The sequence below is a fragment of the Fomitiporia mediterranea genome, assembly GCF_000271605.1.
Source record: "Fomitiporia mediterranea MF3/22 unplaced genomic scaffold FOMMEscaffold_8, whole genome shotgun sequence".
Taxonomy (NCBI): domain Eukaryota; kingdom Fungi; phylum Basidiomycota; class Agaricomycetes; order Hymenochaetales; family Hymenochaetaceae; genus Fomitiporia; species Fomitiporia mediterranea.
In genome coordinates this window covers 1,748,081-1,765,907 of record NW_006760393.1, presented here as the reverse complement: position 1 = coordinate 1,765,907, position 17,827 = coordinate 1,748,081, and the positions used below count along the sequence as shown (strand labels likewise).

Genomic DNA, 17,827 nt, shown 5'->3' with positions numbered 1-17,827 from the left:
CTGTACGGGGCGAGAGCGTGGGAAGGTGCGCTCAGCAAACTCTGAACACCGGTTGGTCGCCTTGATTGAACGAACGGGGCTGTGAGCGTCTCCATTGCGCTCCCCCAAGCCACTTCCCTTCCCTTCTCTACTCTCCCTCTCTCTTCCTTCCACGGCGACCCTCACCATGGCTTCTCGTCGTCGCTCTCTGCAAATATTCCTATTTATTCTAGCTCTCTTTCTCATTGGAACTGTCGTTGTTCTCTCTTCCATCTCCATCTATCTTTCTATAGACCCTGCGGCATACCTCACCGAAGAAGAGATCGGTCCTATTGAAGAAGATGCGACATGGAATGCGACTGCTCTTGGCAAAACCGAGCGCATTCCCAGAATTATTCACCAGACGTGGAAATCAGAGACACTACCCGACCGTTGGAAGAGCATCTCGGAAGAGTGCAGAGCAATGATGCCTGACTAGTGAGTTTTTGCGTGTTCATTATTCGTTCCCCCGCCTTGGTACAGCTATCTTGCAACATTTTTCTTCTCTGGTTGTTGGATACTGGATGTCTGCGCATCGGCTGTATTATTGCTTTGCGTTGGGGACTTTGTTCCACTCCTCTCACGACGCGACGCGAGACATGGGCTGACCGTGTTATCCTGACTTGACAGTGATTATAAGTTGTGGACAGACGCCGACTCACGCGAATTCATCGCGAAGGAGTATCCCTGGTTTTTGGATACTTTTGACGCGTATCCTTACCCAATTCAGCGCGCGGACGCTATCCGTTATTTCGTGCTCCACTTCTATGGAGGAGTATACCTCGACCTAGACGTAGGATGCCGTCGCCGTCTCGATAGGCTCCTTGTTTATCCTGTTATCTTGCCCAGGACTATTCCTGTCGGCGTCTCCAATGATCTCATGTTTGCTGAGAAACATCACCCATTCATGGCGCAGACTATTCATAACCTGGTCACGTTCGATCACAACTGGATACTGAATTACCCAACGGTAATGTTCTCAACCGGCCCCATGTTCCTGTCTGCACAATATGGTATTTGGACTTCATCGCACTTTCCCACCCCAGATATGCCAGGCGGAGAAGTCCGAGTCCTGCCAAAAGCACTGTACGGCAAGAACGCTAAAGTCGAGGACGTTCCGCATTCGTTCTTCCTCCACTTCTATGGCAGCAGCTGGCATGCGGATGATGCAGCATTCATCGGCTTTTTGGGTACTTGGGGCAAAGGCCTCATGTGGATTGGTTTAATCCTGTTGATCGCTGGTTTGATTAACCTGTACTGGCGAAAGAGCAGCAAGAGATCGGACGGTTACCAGATCATGTTACCCTGGGCACATCAGCGCAATGGGCGTTGGAACGTCGACCTGGGTCTGTTCACCTTGACTTCACGAGTATTACCCAACAGCTCGCCTACGTCTTCCCGCTCACCTTCGCCTTCTCCGGATTCGGAAGGCGAGAACGTCCCAATGCTTCCCTTACCGTTTGACATGCGACCGCCATCTCCATTCGCATCATCAGATGCTTCCGTCGATCGCCGAACCGGAATCGTCGGTGTACTGTCTCGATATAGGGTTCGGGTGATGACTACAATTACTGGAGGTTATGATCGACCGCGCGGGCGCCAGACGGCCCGACGGATTTGGCCCGCTCGTGGGTACCTCTTCTTCCTTCCCGCCATTTTCACACCTGGCGCTGTACCGGTCCCCGAGCAGGGATCTCGGCGGCCGAGCAACACACGATCTTTGTCAGCGTCAGGTTCCCGCCCAAGGACGACCAACGCGCGTGTGCCCGAGAAGCATGCATATGCAGACGATGATTTAGAGGACGCTACTGTATATGGTGCCTCTTCAGGCCTGCAAGCACAAGCCAATGCAGATGGCTCGTCGCAGGTTTTTTCGAGGCCTCCCACCCCTGGCGCCTCGGGCGGCGCGCCACCATCCTACCACGCCGCGACGAGTGATACCGCGAATGCAGCGGCTCGTCGACCGCGGAGTACAGATGGGACCTGGGATTCATGGGAGGCGCGTTGAAGAAATAAAATACCACACAGTATTTCCTTTTTGTTCATGGATATTACCGAAGATTGCTGCTGCCCCCTACTCCCTACTCCTTGTTCTTTCCCAACTCGCACATCATGTCAGACAGGTCATTCATTTCGAACTTGAGATTATTCTGGCACAGTTGGACTGCTGTTCTTCCTTCCTCTCCCTTTCGTCTGATACCCTTTTTCGTTGCATTCTACCCTTCTTCCTTTTTCTTTCTAATTCGCATAGCAAGCTCCTTAATTCCCTCGCAGCACAAGTACTTTCTAAATAGAGAGACAATTATCTCTTCCCTCTTGATATTCGACTTCACCTAGTAGCCAATTACTGTCCATCCTTCACGCGGAAGTAAAACATTAAAAGCAAGTATTTCAAGTTTAATGGAATACCACCACTTTATTTTGTTTCGTCGCTCCCTTTCCATCTGCCAGACTTGGTGCTCTTGTCGTGTAGTTTATTTGTAGCGTCCATAGATTTTAGATGAGTAAAAATTTAGGACGGCGAGTGGCAGTTAACTTCGATAAACTTATTGCAATTTAAACAAAATCATTTTCGCGACATAAAGGAAAGAAAGACGAAAGCTGGGGATGTGAATAAATATTTTCCAAAAGTGATTTACAAAATTAAATATATGTATATATGATTCGTACGTGTCTACATAGGTAGGTGGTGGGAATGAATGCATCAAGAAGTCTTTTGAGGCTTCACGGCAATGGATTTCATTCTTGAGGATAACATGAACATCGCTGCTCCAGCGACTGCATAAGTGAGAGATGGTCCTACGGTCCAGTATGATGCACATGCTACGTACAAAACAAACAAAGTCAATATCCAGTGAACAAAAGGGGGCGAAGGAGAATTTTGCGTACCGAGTAACGGACCAATAGCCCTCCCAAGCTGTCCCGAAGACCTAAACTGACCAAGGGCCTTTCCTTTCGCCAATTCAGGATGCGCCGTAAGCGGTTTGCCAGTATCCGGGTCGACAGCTTCGTCGCATTGCAAAGAAGCATAAGCAGTAAGTGCATTGACGACTGTCGCGCTCGTGAAAGCTAGACAAACAGCCGCCGCTTGGAGTAAGCGCACAGCGACGGCTGTACGAGATCCGACGAATTGTGGGACGAGCGCGAGGAGGACGAGGCCAAGTGCACAGCTGGAGACGCCATTTCGCGCCATTCTGCCTTCTCCTGTCTTGGACATTGAGCGTCGGACGTAGCCACCTTGGAGGAGGGCGCTGATGACCCCAATGAATCCGATTAGCATGCCGTTTTGCGAGTTGGTCCAGTCGAACACTAGGAGAACGTTGTCAGCATTCTGAAGAGCAGATTAAATGTTAATTGCACGTACGATCGAACGTGAGGAACGTCAGCGTAAACTCGACACCAGAGAACAGCCCAAGGAAAAGGAAATGTGTGTGCTTCAGCGTCTTCAACAAACTCAACCTCCTTCCAACGTCTTCCTCACGAGAAATCTTAGCATGTCCATTCGTAGTAGTAGCAGATCCGTTACTGTGCCCATTTGCCTTTCCATTCGCCACTTTCTCGGCTGCATGTTTGATAACTGTCCCACGAGTTTCGGGAAGTGCAAGTGCTAAAAATAGCGTCTCCGCGCTAAGCAGTACGAGAGTCAAGAACGCCGGGACAGCGTAGATGTTCAGCTCGTAACCACCGGCAGTCCAAGAAGATGGGATGGGGCGAGAGGCGAAGTACGCGCCGATGGGTGGGCCTATAATAAAGCAAATTGCGAATGCAATCCCTACGTGCGCGAGCGCTTTGCCACGGTTAGCTGGCGTTGTGATGTCCGAAATTATAGCGCTAAATCACCAATTCAGCTTATTTCAATTTTAAAAATAATTATATGGACACAACTTACATAGCAAGTTGAACATTTCCTTCACTTAATCCTCCGATAGCACGAGAGAGCATGTATGATGCGAAGGAAGTTGACTGGATCCAGCTGTTACAGGCGTGTAAGTTCACGAATTGTTGAAGTGTTGGAAATATAAATCGTACACGAGAGCACTCAGGATATTTCCCGCCATGGTGATCAGTAAAACCTTCTTTCTCCCATATCGATCCGACAAGGCGCCGATGTGGGGCGAAACAAGGAATTGTAATGTTCTAAACACAAGTGTGGTCGACTCAGATTCACCGTATGCCAAGAGAAGTTAGAGAATGCGACTCACGAGAAGACAGAACCCATGAAACCGCCAAGCAGCACAACGTCCCATTTGTGTGAGGCTTTCGATGTGTTTATGAAGAGCGATCGAAAGCCAGATACGACGGCGAGGGTACGAGAGAGGAAACCATTAGGATCGGATGCTTCCCGCTGTACGAGCGCGTTAAGCTACGTCTAACGGTGGCGTGAATAATGGGTGTAGTCTAACCTTGGTATACCACTCGATTATTCGTGGAAACAGAGGTAGAGGGATAGTGAAGGCTGTGTAGATCAACCGATGTCTGTCAGTGTACACGAAAGTGACACAGTGTAGCTTGTACTCATTACTCACCGAAGAGATCAAGGACAAGAGAAAGGAAGACGATCGTCTCAATCTTCGCCATGACAGACAGACAAGGTAGCGACAAGAGCCAGTTCTTGAACGTAAATGAAGGCGACGGTTAAATAGGACGGGATGTGGGTGTGTGAGCAGTGCACGCTGAGACGCGCCTACGTGTCTAATCGACAGACCGCCAATCGCGGCCACCGCATTCTCAAGCCGCTCATCAACCAAACTTCGATCCGCTGCACACTCACACTGATGAGAGTCTCAGCTTTCTCACACCGGCACTTGGGGCGCCTCGAACAGTATCTGTGTATCATATTTCGTCTATGCGTATGCAACAGCAGTTACAACAGGTCGGTCCCGCGAATCTCGTGGGATACTTTTGACTACACCAACTATGTCTCCATCTCTTCTGCGCCCTTTCTTCCCCTGAATGCCTGATCCTCTGACTCCCGAGTCAAGCTTGTTTGATAATGCGAGCTCGTCTCCGCCTTCGTTATCTCGCGCAAAGCCATCGTCGCGTAAGCTGCCGTGCTCAACTGTAAGTTCACTTGCAATGCCACGAACTTCCCATTCTCGTCTACTACGGGCGGCTCCATACCGAGCAGCTTGTCCTCATCAGATTGCGCAAGGGGCACGTCTGGATCCGTGTACCTCAAAACTGTCCACGACAGGTCCTTCGGCTTCAAGATGATTTTCCGGTATGCTCCAGTCAAGTTGTAGTCCCTGGGAAGAAATCAACAGTTAATAAACCCGCGTGAGAGTCGTTGCAGGAAAATTAAGCGCGTACTTGTGCTTGCTGCTAAAGTTATCCGGATCGAGCCCATCCATTTTTAAGAACTCCCGGTACCGTTCACCTAATGCGCCTCCAGGGTATGCAACGTCCTTGCCTGGCAGAGGCATTATAACATCGAATATTGTGTATTTGTCGACGTCTTCTTCGGATAGAGTCTTCACTTGAGGTTGCACCCAAGGCCGTTTTTGTTTCCGGGATGATTGGTTTGGGGCACCTACAAACATATGAGAAATACGACTATTATTAGCCAGAAAGATCTTTGGGAAATGCCAATGGTACGGACCTTCTTCATCTAAATCAAGCTCTTCCGCATCCTCGGTGCTATCATCCAGCTTCAATCTACCACCCTCTTGTTCATAAACCAAGTCACCGACTACAGGTTTCTCTGCGCCGTGCATTCTTATACGTTCTGATACAATAGCGTTCCAAACGTAGGATTGATATGCATGCACATACATTAGTCGGAGGTTCCGAGGAATCTGAAAAAAATCATAAGTTGAAACGGTGCTCTAAACGAAAATCAAGCTCAAATAACATACCGTCGACAATGCACCCATGACATTTCTCGTATCACCCTTCATCTTCTTAAAGCTCTCAAGAATGCAGCGTTCCGCCACTACACGACGTGGAAAGAGGCTGAGCGCTTTATCAAGATTCTTCTCGATTAACCAAGCATCTCGGGCAGCGACGACATCGGGATGTTCACCAGGCCTATGTCGAAGGATCAAGTCCGCCGCTCTTTTCCAGTCGCATTGGAGAAATGCAAGCCCGATGGAATGTGTTGGTATAGATGCTGTACCGAACCGCTGCATACCTGTTTAAAGTATTAAGCCAATCTAAATCGACTGCAAAACTGGGAATGCAAACCGTAGTAGTTGATGAAGCCTTTGTGCTTGAGAGACTCCATAGCTTTATCCAAGGTATCGAGAGGTTCGACTCGTACATTTCTGTGCCGTTTTTAGCATCATTTCTCCAAGAGAATTAATCTTTCTCCACCTCAATGTAATGATGAAAGTATTGCCCTTCAGCATCCCTAAGTCCAAGCCCGCCCTACCATATTTGAAGTCCGCAACACGAACACCACGTTCACCTCGTTGCGAAACGGCTTTCTCTAACGACCTACGGCCAGGATAGCCATTCGCCATCTTCCACACATCTTCAACAGTTTTGTTACCACGACGCAATGCAACTCGCTGAACCGTAACCCCACGCTTGTCTTTTGTACCTGCAACGGAGAGGTCTTTGATGCTGCAGTGTAAAAGCCGTGATAGGTGATTAAGAGCATCTTGATTATCTCTATTCGTTTTTTGAAGAGTAAAGTGGATGTAGGGTGGGTAGTTGCCACGAGTGGGCTTCTGACCATGATCTCGAATCAATATTATTAGTACATGAATAAGTACAAACATGGGCTTGCTGCTCACCACGACCACCTCGCTTTGCGTCGCGTCCTTGGCCACTTCTCGCCCAGGTTATGACAACACGTCCATCTTCGTCCTGTTTGCTCGTGTCTGTCGAGCTTTCAAGCTTTCCTCCGAACAGATCACGGATTACAGAATGAAGAGCAGTTCGAGCGGATTTTGATTCCATAGGCTGGGCAGAATACGATCAGCGAATTTGAACTTACATTGTACGGAGATTTAAGCGCACGTCAGAGACGACCTTGCGAGGGTCTTCGGGCTTGTTAGCTTTACGTCCGCCTCTCCCTTGTCCACCACGTTCTTTTCCTCTTTTTCCTCTTTTCCCTCGTTCGTTCTTTGAAGGTGCTGCCTCACCTTCCACCTTTCTTTCGGAATTCTCTTGGGCTGGACCAGCGTCAGTATTTTCCGTAGTCTTGGACTGGCGACCAGCCCATCCGCTATCACTTTTAAAAGGCGGCTCTGGTCCTTCCAGATACATTTGCTTTAGTTGTGCGATGAGAGACTCCGAGAGATATGGAGACAGGCGAGTTGTGAACAACTCGGGCCAAGGTTCAAGTTCCTCTTCTTGAGGAGTTGAAGTCGCTTCGGATTGTTCTTGCAATTTTGGTTCTACTAGGACCCAGTCGCCAGCACCAGCATCGTCCTCTGGTTGAACAGGCGCTGAAGTCGAAGTTGACCCTTCTTGAGTGTCCGCAGATTGAATAGGCACTCCGTCCTTTTCAGAAGGAGCTTCAACCTGTTTCTTCGTTTCGGAGCTAGGCATCTCCAACGACTGAATATGGATTACTTCTCCATCCAAATTGACTTCATGAACGAGAAAGTCAGTGAATCTGCAGCGTACCTTAAGCAGGTACAGGCACAACTATACACAGTAAATACTCACCGCTGTTTTATGATGGCATGAATAGGAGGTAGGTCTTTTGATATATATTCAGAAATGCCAACATCGTATTCAAGCGTGTGCCCGGAAAACGATCCCTGAGTGTGAGATGCAGGTGGTGGACCGAGTAAAGCGCGACTCGGAGGAAGCAAAGCCTCCACCACAGCTGTACCAGATACTTCTGCCTCCTCAGCTGCGGCAGCCTCCGTCACAGTGACAGGTTCAAGCTGCGCCTCAACGTCCATAGGTTGTTCTTGGGCAATCACATCTGGAATAGAACTTTTCTCGTCCGTGACATCTATTCTTTGTCTTTTCGCCTGAGGAAGCTCGATTCCGTCGTCGTCTATAGTGCATTCTCCACTGGTGGACATGGTAACTCGAGAGAGAAGTAAGAAGTGAATAAAGCAGCTGTTCCTGCACACTCAGCACTGGGCTGCTAGGATTCGATTTTCAACTCACACTGGACCCTGAGCGCCGATCATCAGTCAGTCCGAAAACTGCGGGTTCGTCTGCTGCTTTAAACTATGACTCCCTCACACCTCACTAACCTAGCGCCCTTCCGTCTAAAACATCGTCATCCTCACGCAATTCAGTCATAGATGACCTCTGTACTCAGATTGACATACGGTGAACGCGCAGCCCGCCATTCCAATCCTGCTGCAAAAGCGCTTCTCGAAACCATCGAGCGCAAAAAGTCCAATCTATGTGTTAGTGTGGACGTCTCGAAGAAAGCCAACTTCCTCAGTATCATCGATGCTGTTGGCCCATATACTTGTCTTATCAAGGTATTTATATTTTGCTCCGTAGGTCAAATACATTGATTGATCTCGCTTCTTACATATTTTGCGGGCTTATTTTTTGGCTATATGCGTTGTTCCCAACGTTCCCTAATTCACGCTTCTGGTTCGAATAATGAAGACACATATTGATATTATCGAGGATTTCGATGATGATCTCATAGAGCAGCTTCAAGAGCTTAGCCGAAAGCATGACTTTCTCATATTCGAAGACAGGAAATTTGCTGACATTGGTGTGCACCTCTCTCTATCAACTCCATTGTTCAACAGGCTGACTCTCATTTATCTTATTTCTGAGGCAATACTGTCACCCTACAATATTCCAGCGGAGTACAGCGCATCGCCTCCTGGGCACACATCACAAACGCTCACGCCGTCCCAGGGCCCTCAATCATCTCCGGGCTCTCATCAGTCGGCCTTCCACTCGGACGCGGACTAATCCTCCTCGCAGAAATGAGCACGAAAGGCTCACTGGCTCGCGGAGAATACACAGAAGAAGCAGTCCGCATGGCACGCGCGAACCGCAACTTTGTGTTCGGATTCATCGCACAACGTCGAATGGAAGGAATCGGTCTTAATCCACAGAGCGGCGACACCGTTGCTCAAGACGAGGACTTCATAATTCTCACCCCTGGCGTAGGACTTCAAGCAAGTGGTGATAGCCTTGGGCAGCAATACAAGACTCCCAGAGCAGTCGTCGTGGATGCTGGCTGCGACGTCATTATCGTTGGTCGTGGTATTTACGGGAAGAGCGATTCGGTTGACGTCGCTGCTGCTCAGAAGCTCGCAGAAGTTTATCGAGACGAGGGCTGGAGGGCGTATGAAGAAAGACTTAAATCTCACAGGAACTAAAGTTGAATTCATTCGAAACGTCTCAAACCACATGCCAAACCAACAATACACACATTTTTACGAAAGAGCTGAAGAATAAAATCGTTTCATTGCAGAAGTACAGAATACATTGATGCTCGCACGTATACCAAAATGTATGCTAGTGTATGTATGTCCCTCCCGAGAAATCAATATCAAGACACGAAAGCGAATAGCGAAAAGCGAAGAACTCTAAAAAAAGAGGATAATAATATTAAGATATGCTCCGTGATGTCCAAGATAATGCGCATTGCAAGTAAAGTCAAACATGCTGACTTGTCCCAACACACACGCAGATATCGCTCTCACTCAACCCTTCCGGAATTGCACGAGTGAAAACTCTTCATGCTGCAGATAAAACCACCTTCTTCGTTGGTGGAGTCCCTACCAGTGTCTCTGCGCTCCCAGTGTCCTGAGAATCGCCATGTGCTTTCCGCTTTACCCCAGCCACTGAAGATGTATCTGCGACAAGCGTCCTGTCAAACGATAGAAGATTTAACTTTGCTTTCTGGGCAGCCTGGGTAGGGGTGGAAGGTGCGGTACGCTCAGGTGTTCTGGATCGGCTTCGTGCGGTGGCTGCCGCTGCGGATTCATCTGCACGTAACTTAGCGGCAAGAGTCGTGGAAGTAGCCATCTCGGCTTGGCATGTTGCATGAAAAATCTGTACATAGAGCATAGTGAGCGATCGTAAAACCCGTCAACAGTTGACAATCAATACCTTATCCTTAACTCTCACAGCATTGCGCCAGATCCATTCTTCATCCTCTTCTCTGAACTCACTTCTCAAAACCTCCTTGCAAACCGGGCAACTGATGCTCTTTGCTTCATCACCCGGAGGAACGACGACTACCGAAGCTCTTACTTCCGCGTCGCGCTTCGCAGCTGCTTCTTTCGTGGCATCGGCGTTCTTGCCAACCAATACCAATTCCCGTCCTTTACCTTTCACGTCTGTTAACGGCTCGGAAATCCAGTCCTAAGAACAGCAGTTAGAAAGAAAAAAGCACTTTAACTAGTGATAAGTACGTACATTCACACTAATGAACCAACTCCTGCTAAAGCCACGTCCCGATGCTTCCTTCATCCGACGGTTATGTCGAAAATGCATGTCCAAGTGGTCTTGCAAATTCTTCTTCCCAGCAGAGTCATCAGAAAAACGAGAAGCACATTGTTTGCATTGAATCGAGAGGCGCTCATACAAAGTTGAGACATTTTTGGGTCGTTGTCTGTGGAATGAACGAAGTGAGAAACGTCATCTTCAAATAATGCAACCTACGTACCTTGTAATATCTGCCGTTGTCAAACGAATATTCATGCTGAGAATCTCCTGAGCATATTTTCTTTGGGCTTCTAAGCGTTCGTCCTCTGCCTTCTTTTGAACCTTGGCCTTATCCTCATCCAGCGTCTCGGATGCTGGTGGAGGAGTTTGCGTGCTCGTACCTGCTCCGAGAGGGGTGTTACTAGAGCTCACCAGACCCGCTTTCACAAGCGAATCAAAAAGACTTGTTATTCCAGACATATTAGGTACTGCACTAGGCACGGGAGTTGTTGAAATGTTTGGCTGTTGGCTCACAGGAGCAGGTGCAGGATATGTACTAAGAGGAACCAAAGGAGCAGACGGTTGAACATACTGAGCAGGCGGTGGTACAATGGGTGGTCCGTTATATACAGAAGGTGGTGGGGCTACAAGTTGGGGAGGTGGAGGCGGAGGTACTGCTGCATTGTCACGGCCCATAGCACGAAGTTGAGAAAGAATCTGTTGCAGTTCCTCTTGAGAAACTCCTAGTTCGACCATCCGACGGAGCTGAAAAAAATAAGTTGATCAAGAAACATCGGGAAATGCAAGAAAATAACGAACCTGATGCAAAACATTGACTTGGTTCGCTATCATCGTATCATATGGATTGGCATGAGTCGCCTGTTCTTTCAGAGCCAAAGTAACGTCAAGTTCGGCAAGAACCTGCGATTTCGTAAGAGGAGCAGTTTGGCCATGTCGACGAGTTGACTGTGAATAAAATGGCCGTTTTAGTACTTGAGAATGCTTAGTAGAGACGCGAGTCCGGCGTACAGGCTCAGCAATAGTTGAAGGGTCGTTTCCCCATATTTGGCGCTCGAGGGAAACCTGGGCTGCAACGCCGAAAAGTTCCTTGCCTGAAGGCGAACCAGTTCGCCACGTGACAAGCATCTCCGCCATTTTGCTACGAGTTTGGGGATCAACCTGTCCGTAAGTTTCAAGAAACAGAGGAACGACGAATGCCGAGAATTTGGCGGCATAGGGCTCATAGACATTTTTCGAGATCGCATCGAGAACATAGAAAGCAGGAAGCTTCATCCAAGCTGGTACCTATAAAGAGAATCGAGAAAGCAAAACCAAACAAAATCAGTCAGCAACGTTCCCACAGTCACGACTGTTGGACAAAGGGGTTGAAGTTTCAAAGGGGCAAGTGCGAAGTTATCAGAGAAATATTTCGCAAAGTGGCGAATCGGTCACCCGATATTCTCGCAAGCATACTCGCCCATGGACATGCTTGTGGCGGTCTAATACGAGACCCTGAGCACACCTTTCACAACTTTGACGAAAACTATCTACTCATAATACATGTTTTTTTTAATACTGTACGTAGCCGCGCTTGAGAATGCACAACGATACGCTCAGATAACGTTGTATTGATTGAAAATGAAAAAAAAAAGTGTGCAAAAGGGCAAGAGATTGCGCAAAGCAATGGGTACTGGGAAATTACTCACCCTACGTATGTGAGCCTGGAGGCACTCGGCGACGATATCGGAGAAGCGAGTAAAATTCTGTGCCATCATAGACAGATTCTGTATAATTGGTTTCGAATTCATCGTTAGTTCGGACAAGCGAGTAGCGTAGTCTCTCCGAAAATTGCCGGGTTCATACGGAGGCATCGAGTACGACGAGTATGCATAGGGGGCCACAGACGGCTGGGCATGTTGCTGCATGAAACTCTGCGTTGCCTGAGGTGGGTATGGATGCCCATAAGACTGAGGAGCGTGGTGCTGGTAGAGCGACATGGCTGCTGGCAGCGCACTCAAAGCGTGGAACTCAAGAGTCCAACTAATGGCACTATGCCCACGAAAAAGCGGCGAACAAGGGTAACAAGTAACCTGAGCAATGAATAGAGCGGCTAACACTGATCTGCACAATAAACAATCGTTCAGAATTGTCTTCACAGACACTGAGTCTACGGTCACACTCCGGTCGATGTTGGGATGGGTGGAGATGGTGGTTCACAACAGAGTGCTGAAGTGGCACCAGCGTGCGTGCCTCCGACTTATGTAACAGTCAGCATTTTTGGAACTCCGACTTCAACCGCAAAACAATCGCTGACTCAGGTATACACATATGGCAAGTGTGACGCACGGTCCTGATTATCTCGGCATCTTCCGTTTCGCGCACATTCTGCAAAACGGTCCAAACGTACTGACCAGACATCGACAAACCACTTCAAGACCGACAGTGAGTGTTTCATCAATGTGCATGTTGTCCGGACGTAGCAAGAGCATTGTTCCTTGCCATCTATGCTCGAAATCCGGATGTTTCTAGCGTCTCTTGTGATGGATTGACTCATTCATTCACAGATGAGGGACGTAGTGCAGACCGAGGAACTTGACGTACCGGAGGGAGTCACCGTCGACATCAAGTCGCGTCTCATCACCGTCACTGGCCCCCGCGGTACTCTCAAGAAGGACGTCCGCCATGTACAGATGGACATCCAGGTCGTAAAGGGCAAAACCGGCAAGATTACCCTTGCTGTATGGCAGGGCGGTAGAAAACACAATGCATGCCTTCGTACAATCCGGTCACTCATCAACAACCTCATAATTGGCGTGACGAAGGGCTTCCAATACAAAATGCGTGCCGTTTATGCCCATTTTCCTATCAACTGCATTATCCAGGACAATGGCTCTGCTCTTGAGATCCGAAACTTCTTGGGAGAGAAGGTTGGTTCATTGGATTTCTATTGCCCTGCAAACCGCTTATTTTGGACTCTGTCAGACGGTCCGAAATGTCAAGATGCTTGCCGGTGTAACTGTCGCAGAATCAAAAGCCCAGAAGGATGAGCTTATTCTTGAGGGTACCGACATCCAGAACGTCTCCCAATCCGGTGAGTGACTCTTACCATTATTATATGAAAAATACACTTATCCAATTGTCTCTCTCAGCTGCGTCCATCCAGGGTATCTGCAGGGTGCGCAACAAGGATATCCGTAAATTCCTTGACGGTATCTACGTGTCAGAGCGGGGGACCATTGAGACGGAATAAAAGGCATTCATTCTATCTGCTTCATCTCTCACTGTTCTTAGGCACGCATTATGATGATTATGCTGTGTTTTTCAATCCTTATGTGCGCTATGTACCACAATTAAAACTCAGTATAACCGTTGCAAGTCCGTACGTCAAGGAACGAATGGAATTTTCGTCCCAACCCTCTTCCTATACTGCTTATAATCGTCGCCAAAGAAACGAATGAGCGAGGCCTCTTCCACTGCACCTATGTCAGGACTTCGCTCCGCAGAGAATCTGGTATACTTACCTTGGATTCGGCGGTAAAAGAATCTCCAGAGCAAGATGCTGTATAGAATGAAAGATATTGGATTTTGCAATAGGAGTTGCGTTCCAAGAGCCCAATAAAAGAAACCTGCGTATGATGGATGTCGGAACCATCTGTACAGTAGCTTTGAATAGCGAAATTCTTCTAATTTGATCAACCAACTCACGCATAAACCCCATCCGTGACCAGTCGGTGTTGCTCTGCCTTTTGGTATGCAAGTTGGTGCGAGAAGTTAGTAGATGCGTGTATCATCGCGCCCGAGCGAAGTGCTTGACCGAGAATTGTGAAGACAATGCCTTTGAATTCTCTATTAATACTAAATTAAAGAAGGATTTCTTATACGAATGCCTACCAATAACAGACACATAAGGAAATGACTTCCACATTGGTCGAAAATACAGACTCAAGATATATTCTGTAAGCGCGGTTGCGTGCGCAATATGGTAAAGAATACCATTATCAAGGAGAAAAGCTTCCAGCCACGAGCAGAAACAAATTAGACAAGTGACAAGAATAAGGAAATGGGGACGCTCACAGTCGACACTACACTTGTCTCTATTCCACCCAGCAGTGACGGTGAACTCTCCCCAATGAAATATGCTCCAAGCAGCAAGGAAGAACCCTAGTTGTGGTGTTGCCCACCACCAGCCGGTCTGGTCTATTACACCCTGATCTAGGTGACCAGATGCCGCCAACTTGGACAGGAAAGTCGAGAAAGAAAGGAAGCAGATGCCACCCAGAATGAATGAAATAAAGGATACTGCGCCTGGTGTGTTCGGAATCGTGCCATGAGGTTGTGTCGGCCCAGCAGGACGCATCGCAAGAGGACTACGGTGCAAAGTGCCACCGTTGCCGTTGCCTTGGCGCAACCGACTGGTACGCTCCTTGAGACGAGCGTCGAAGCCCACGTCGCTGTGTTCGTCAGACATGCTCATTCTTCGTCCTGCGAAACACAGAGCAGTGACAGTAACAGTAGGATGACGAGAGAAAGACGGAGAACTAGACAAAAGAGAATCTAACAAGACCCTGGCAGTTAAATGTGCATGATGAATGGATGTGATTATGAAGACAATTGCGATGCGGAGAAACCGGAAGGCAGCACAGCATGCCGATCTAATTTGGCAATCCTGCACTTTAGCTTTTTATGTTCTGCTACACTGCTTGAATATTCCTAAACTCTCAACCTGACATGCTATGGCAGTCTAGTTCATGTCAGAGAGTACTACAGCATCCAAGCATCATCCGTAAATTTGCGGCTGCAAATGTAATCCAACGATGTTGGACACCTCAACACGTTAGACCTGCATCTACAAGGGCAAAAACTCAGACAAAACCAGATGGTCCTGAAAAGATACGCAATCTTGCTGTCGTAGCACACATTGGTGAGTGCTCAGCACTTCTGAAGAAAGTTTATTTTATGAATAAAAAAGCTAGACTCGGGTAAGACAACCTTGACCGAATCAATCCTTGCGCGATCGGGCTTCCTATCTGCACCAGGCACAGTCGACACCGCGTCTACAACTACGGACTTTCTTCCAGCGGAGAGAGAGCGCGGAATAACGATTCAATCTGCAAGCATCCCTGTCGCTTGGAAAGGATGGACGTATAACCTCATCGACACGCCAGGACATCCCGATTTTGGGATGGAAGTTGAGAGCGCTAGTCGCGTTGTCGACGGTGCAGTTGTGCTTATAGACGCAGTTGAGGGTGTGGAAGCCCAGACTCAAGGAGTTTGGAGACAGCTTGATAGGTTGGTGAGATCTATTCTTTTCTAGTGTAATTTACTAAGGTCTCATGTTATTGTAGATATAGTGTTCCGTCCCGTATAGTCTTTCTTAACAAGATGGATCGTACTGGAGCATCCTTCCGCGCATCCATGCGCTCTCTGCTCAACTATCGATTACATCCAACACCTATGGCAATCACGCTGCCTGTCGCGTCCTTCAATCCACACACTTACGCAACTGCAGAGCCAGGTATTCAAGGCATTATTGATCTCGTCCGCTGGGAACTCTGGAAGTGGGATGAATGCGACCCAACGAATTTCGAGACTCCATCATTCAAAGTAATTCCACTCCCCACAAAAGCTGAACAACTTAAGGACGGCATACTCTTCCCCAAAGACCATCCCCTGACCAAAGAACTAATCCCCGCACGAACGGCACTCTTGGAAAATCTTTCAATGTTCTCCGAGGAGCTCATGAACAAACTACTCGAGCTCCCCGCAGATCCGTCAGCGTACCTTTCAATCGAAGCGAAGAGCATCGTCTCGGCGCTACGTTCTGCAACGTTGCGTAATGAAGTTCTTCCCGTTTTGTGTGGCTCAGCTATGAAGCATATTGGGACGGACTTAGTATTGGACTATGCTGGTCTTCTTTTAGCCAGTCCCTTGGATATTCCTGGATCTGTGTCGTTGCAGAAGTCCGCGGATGTCCAAATGCTGGCGTGGAAAGTCTCCTGGGACAGAAGAAAAGGGTGGATGACTTTCGTAAGGGTCTATTCTGGTAAAGATTTCGTATGCTTGAAGGGTTTGTAACACAGTTGCTCATCTGTAAACTGCTTCAAAGGTGCCCTTACAAGACAGACCGTTCTGTTCAATGTGAATCGCAGCCAAAAGGAGCGGATCTCCAAGCTTCTTCTCTTGTACGCATCTCAACCTGAAGAAGTAGAGACTCTCACTTTTGGTTCCGTCGGAGTCATTCTTGGACTCAAGCATACCCGCACAGGGGATATGTTGGTATCCGCCAGTTCTCATGCCTCTTCGCGCGTGAAGAAAAAGGAGGAGGAAGAGACGAACTTCGATGTATTACGTGACATTACGCCACCACCAGCCGTGATGTCCGCAAGCATCATTCCTGAGACGAATTCCGACTTACAACCTGTACAAGATGCACTTATGGCTCTCTCACGCACAGATCCATCCGCGCGAGTCGAGACCCTTGATGGACAGTTGCTCGTTCACGGATTAGGAGCTTTACATCTCGAGATCATCGAAGGCCGGTTGAGAGACGAGTGGGGTGTCGCTTTTGAATCTGGTCAACGGCGCGTCACGTACCGCGAAACATTCCGCGACAGAGAGGAGCAACATGTCAACGAAGACTGGAGTACAGAACTGCATGGCCGATCCGTTTCCGTACACATGGAGCTTGATATTCGTGCGCTCGCCCCTGATGAGGAAGGTGACCCGCACTGGGATGGGAACGTCGTGCTCACGAAGAATGGTCGTCCTCTTCGCGCACCGCCAACAGAAGGAAGTCTCAGTTCGATAGACGCACATAACCCTTTAACGCACGTTGCACAGGGTCTTGCAAGTGCCTTACTGACTTCTCCATTTTGTGCCTTCCCAGTTTCACGTACGCGCATCCTAGTACGACAATTCGGTTTGACACCACCCGATGTATCTGTGAACCTACTCGCCGGCGGAGCTAGCATGGCTTTGCGTCGTGGTCTGCGGCGTGCGGGACCAGGTCGTATCATGGAACCATATACACGAGTCACAATTACAGTCGGCGAAGATCACCTCGGTCGAGTCGTGAAAGAACTAACTGAGCGAGGTGGTGAGATTGTAGATCTCGGGGAGCAGATGTCAACATCTAGCGATGGAGAAGAAAGTATCCCTTATCCAGAAGACGGCGTATATTTACCTCCGGAGTGGATGTCACCCTCGGCTTTCTCAGCATCAAAAGCTGGTCGTTCGGGTTTTAACATGAAGAGAACTATTCACGCAATCACTCCCCTCAGTCAAATGCTTGACTTTAATAACCGGCTACGCTCCCTTACAGGTGGACATGGAACGTTCGAAATGACTAATGCTGGATTCCGAGTGGTTAGCGAAGCCAGGGCATCAGAAATCCTCACAGAGATCGGACGGATGAGCCCAGAGTCGGCCCCACAGGGATTACATAGAAACTAAGAGTATAGTACGCGTGTTTAATTTCCTTTAATAATAATAG

The 17,827-nt window shown here is 48.4% G+C and overlaps 8 protein-coding genes across 8 annotated transcripts; 4 read left to right on the top strand and 4 right to left on the bottom strand.

The window, feature by feature from the left end:
- The first annotated feature begins 137 nt into the window (after positions 1-137).
- On the top strand, positions 138-2,443 carry FOMMEDRAFT_110885 (uncharacterized protein). Its single transcript, XM_007268444.1, has 2 exons — positions 138-456; positions 649-2,443. The coding sequence occupies exons 1-2, from the start codon at positions 167-169 to the stop codon at positions 2,024-2,026; spliced, it is 1,668 nt and encodes a 555-aa protein (XP_007268506.1). The 5' UTR covers positions 138-166; the 3' UTR covers positions 2,027-2,443.
- Positions 2,444-2,621: 178 nt separating this feature from the next.
- On the bottom strand, positions 2,622-4,651 carry FOMMEDRAFT_125982 (MFS, DHA1 sub-family). Its single transcript, XM_007268443.1, has 8 exons — positions 4,545-4,651; positions 4,422-4,474; positions 4,221-4,363; positions 4,048-4,155; positions 3,908-3,991; positions 3,383-3,849; positions 2,908-3,327; positions 2,622-2,841 (listed from the first exon to the last, which is right to left on the bottom strand). Exons 1-8 carry the CDS (start codon positions 4,594-4,596, stop codon positions 2,723-2,725), a joined length of 1,446 nt encoding a protein of 481 aa, XP_007268505.1. The 5' UTR covers positions 4,597-4,651; the 3' UTR covers positions 2,622-2,722.
- A 282-nt stretch (positions 4,652-4,933) lies between these two features.
- Positions 4,934-7,995, bottom strand: FOMMEDRAFT_110881 (tRNA pseudouridine synthase D; the record flags this gene model as incomplete). The annotated part of the gene is made up of 9 exons (XM_007268442.1): positions 7,636-7,995; positions 6,982-7,582; positions 6,756-6,924; positions 6,331-6,700; positions 6,202-6,281; positions 5,874-6,148; positions 5,618-5,813; positions 5,329-5,548; positions 4,934-5,264 (listed from the first exon to the last, which is right to left on the bottom strand). The coding sequence occupies exons 1-9, from the start codon at positions 7,875-7,877 to the stop codon at positions 4,934-4,936; spliced, it is 2,484 nt and encodes an 827-aa protein (XP_007268504.1). The 5' UTR covers positions 7,878-7,995.
- Positions 7,996-8,231: 236 nt separating this feature from the next.
- FOMMEDRAFT_89007 (orotidine-5'-monophosphate decarboxylase) lies at positions 8,232-9,281 on the top strand (the record flags this gene model as incomplete). The annotated part of the gene is made up of 3 exons (XM_007268441.1): positions 8,232-8,417; positions 8,551-8,662; positions 8,728-9,281. 3 exons carry the CDS (start codon positions 8,232-8,234, stop codon positions 9,279-9,281), a joined length of 852 nt encoding a protein of 283 aa, XP_007268503.1.
- Positions 9,282-9,642: 361 nt separating this feature from the next.
- FOMMEDRAFT_90294 (uncharacterized protein) lies at positions 9,643-12,206 on the bottom strand (the record flags this gene model as incomplete). Its single annotated transcript, XM_007268440.1, has 7 exons — positions 9,643-9,960; positions 10,018-10,272; positions 10,327-10,522; positions 10,577-11,100; positions 11,155-11,301; positions 11,365-11,640; positions 12,042-12,206. 7 exons carry the CDS (start codon positions 12,204-12,206, stop codon positions 9,643-9,645), a joined length of 1,881 nt encoding a protein of 626 aa, XP_007268502.1.
- A 693-nt stretch (positions 12,207-12,899) lies between these two features.
- FOMMEDRAFT_90352 (ribosomal protein L6) lies at positions 12,900-13,585 on the top strand (the record flags this gene model as incomplete). Its single annotated transcript, XM_007268439.1, has 3 exons — positions 12,900-13,262; positions 13,318-13,426; positions 13,485-13,585. 3 exons carry the CDS (start codon positions 12,900-12,902, stop codon positions 13,583-13,585), a joined length of 573 nt encoding a protein of 190 aa, XP_007268501.1.
- A 134-nt stretch (positions 13,586-13,719) lies between these two features.
- FOMMEDRAFT_135463 (ICMT-domain-containing protein) lies at positions 13,720-14,692 on the bottom strand (the record flags this gene model as incomplete). The annotated part of the gene is made up of 4 exons (XM_007268438.1): positions 13,720-13,987; positions 14,041-14,170; positions 14,227-14,346; positions 14,410-14,692. The coding sequence occupies 4 exons, from the start codon at positions 14,690-14,692 to the stop codon at positions 13,720-13,722; spliced, it is 801 nt and encodes a 266-aa protein (XP_007268500.1).
- Positions 14,693-15,063: 371 nt separating this feature from the next.
- FOMMEDRAFT_110872 (P-loop containing nucleoside triphosphate hydrolase protein) lies at positions 15,064-17,813 on the top strand (the record flags this gene model as incomplete). The annotated part of the gene is made up of 4 exons (XM_007268437.1): positions 15,064-15,256; positions 15,309-15,624; positions 15,681-16,378; positions 16,442-17,813. 4 exons carry the CDS (start codon positions 15,064-15,066, stop codon positions 17,785-17,787), a joined length of 2,553 nt encoding a protein of 850 aa, XP_007268499.1. The 3' UTR covers positions 17,788-17,813.
- Between the last annotated feature and the right edge of the window lie 14 nt (positions 17,814-17,827).

Excerpts from the sequence above, each read along its gene's own strand:
- FOMMEDRAFT_110885 (XM_007268444.1), top strand. The coding sequence starts at position 167 with ATGGCTTCTCGTCGTCGCTCTCTGCAAATATTCCTATTTATTCTAGCT. Across the intron at positions 457-648 it reads AGAGCAATGATGCCTGACTA|TGATTATAAGTTGTGGACAG; the intron begins GTGAGTTTTTGC and ends CTGACTTGACAG.
- FOMMEDRAFT_125982 (XM_007268443.1), bottom strand. The coding sequence starts at position 4,596 with ATGGCGAAGATTGAGACGATCGTCTTCCTTTCTCTTGTCCTTGATCTC. Across the intron at positions 3,850-3,907 it reads GGAAATGTTCAACTTGCTAT|CGCTATAATTTCGGACATCA; the intron begins GTAAGTTGTGTC and ends TTGGTGATTTAG. Across the intron at positions 2,842-2,907 it reads GGCTATTGGTCCGTTACTCG|CATGTGCATCATACTGGACC; the intron begins GTACGCAAAATT and ends TTTTGTACGTAG.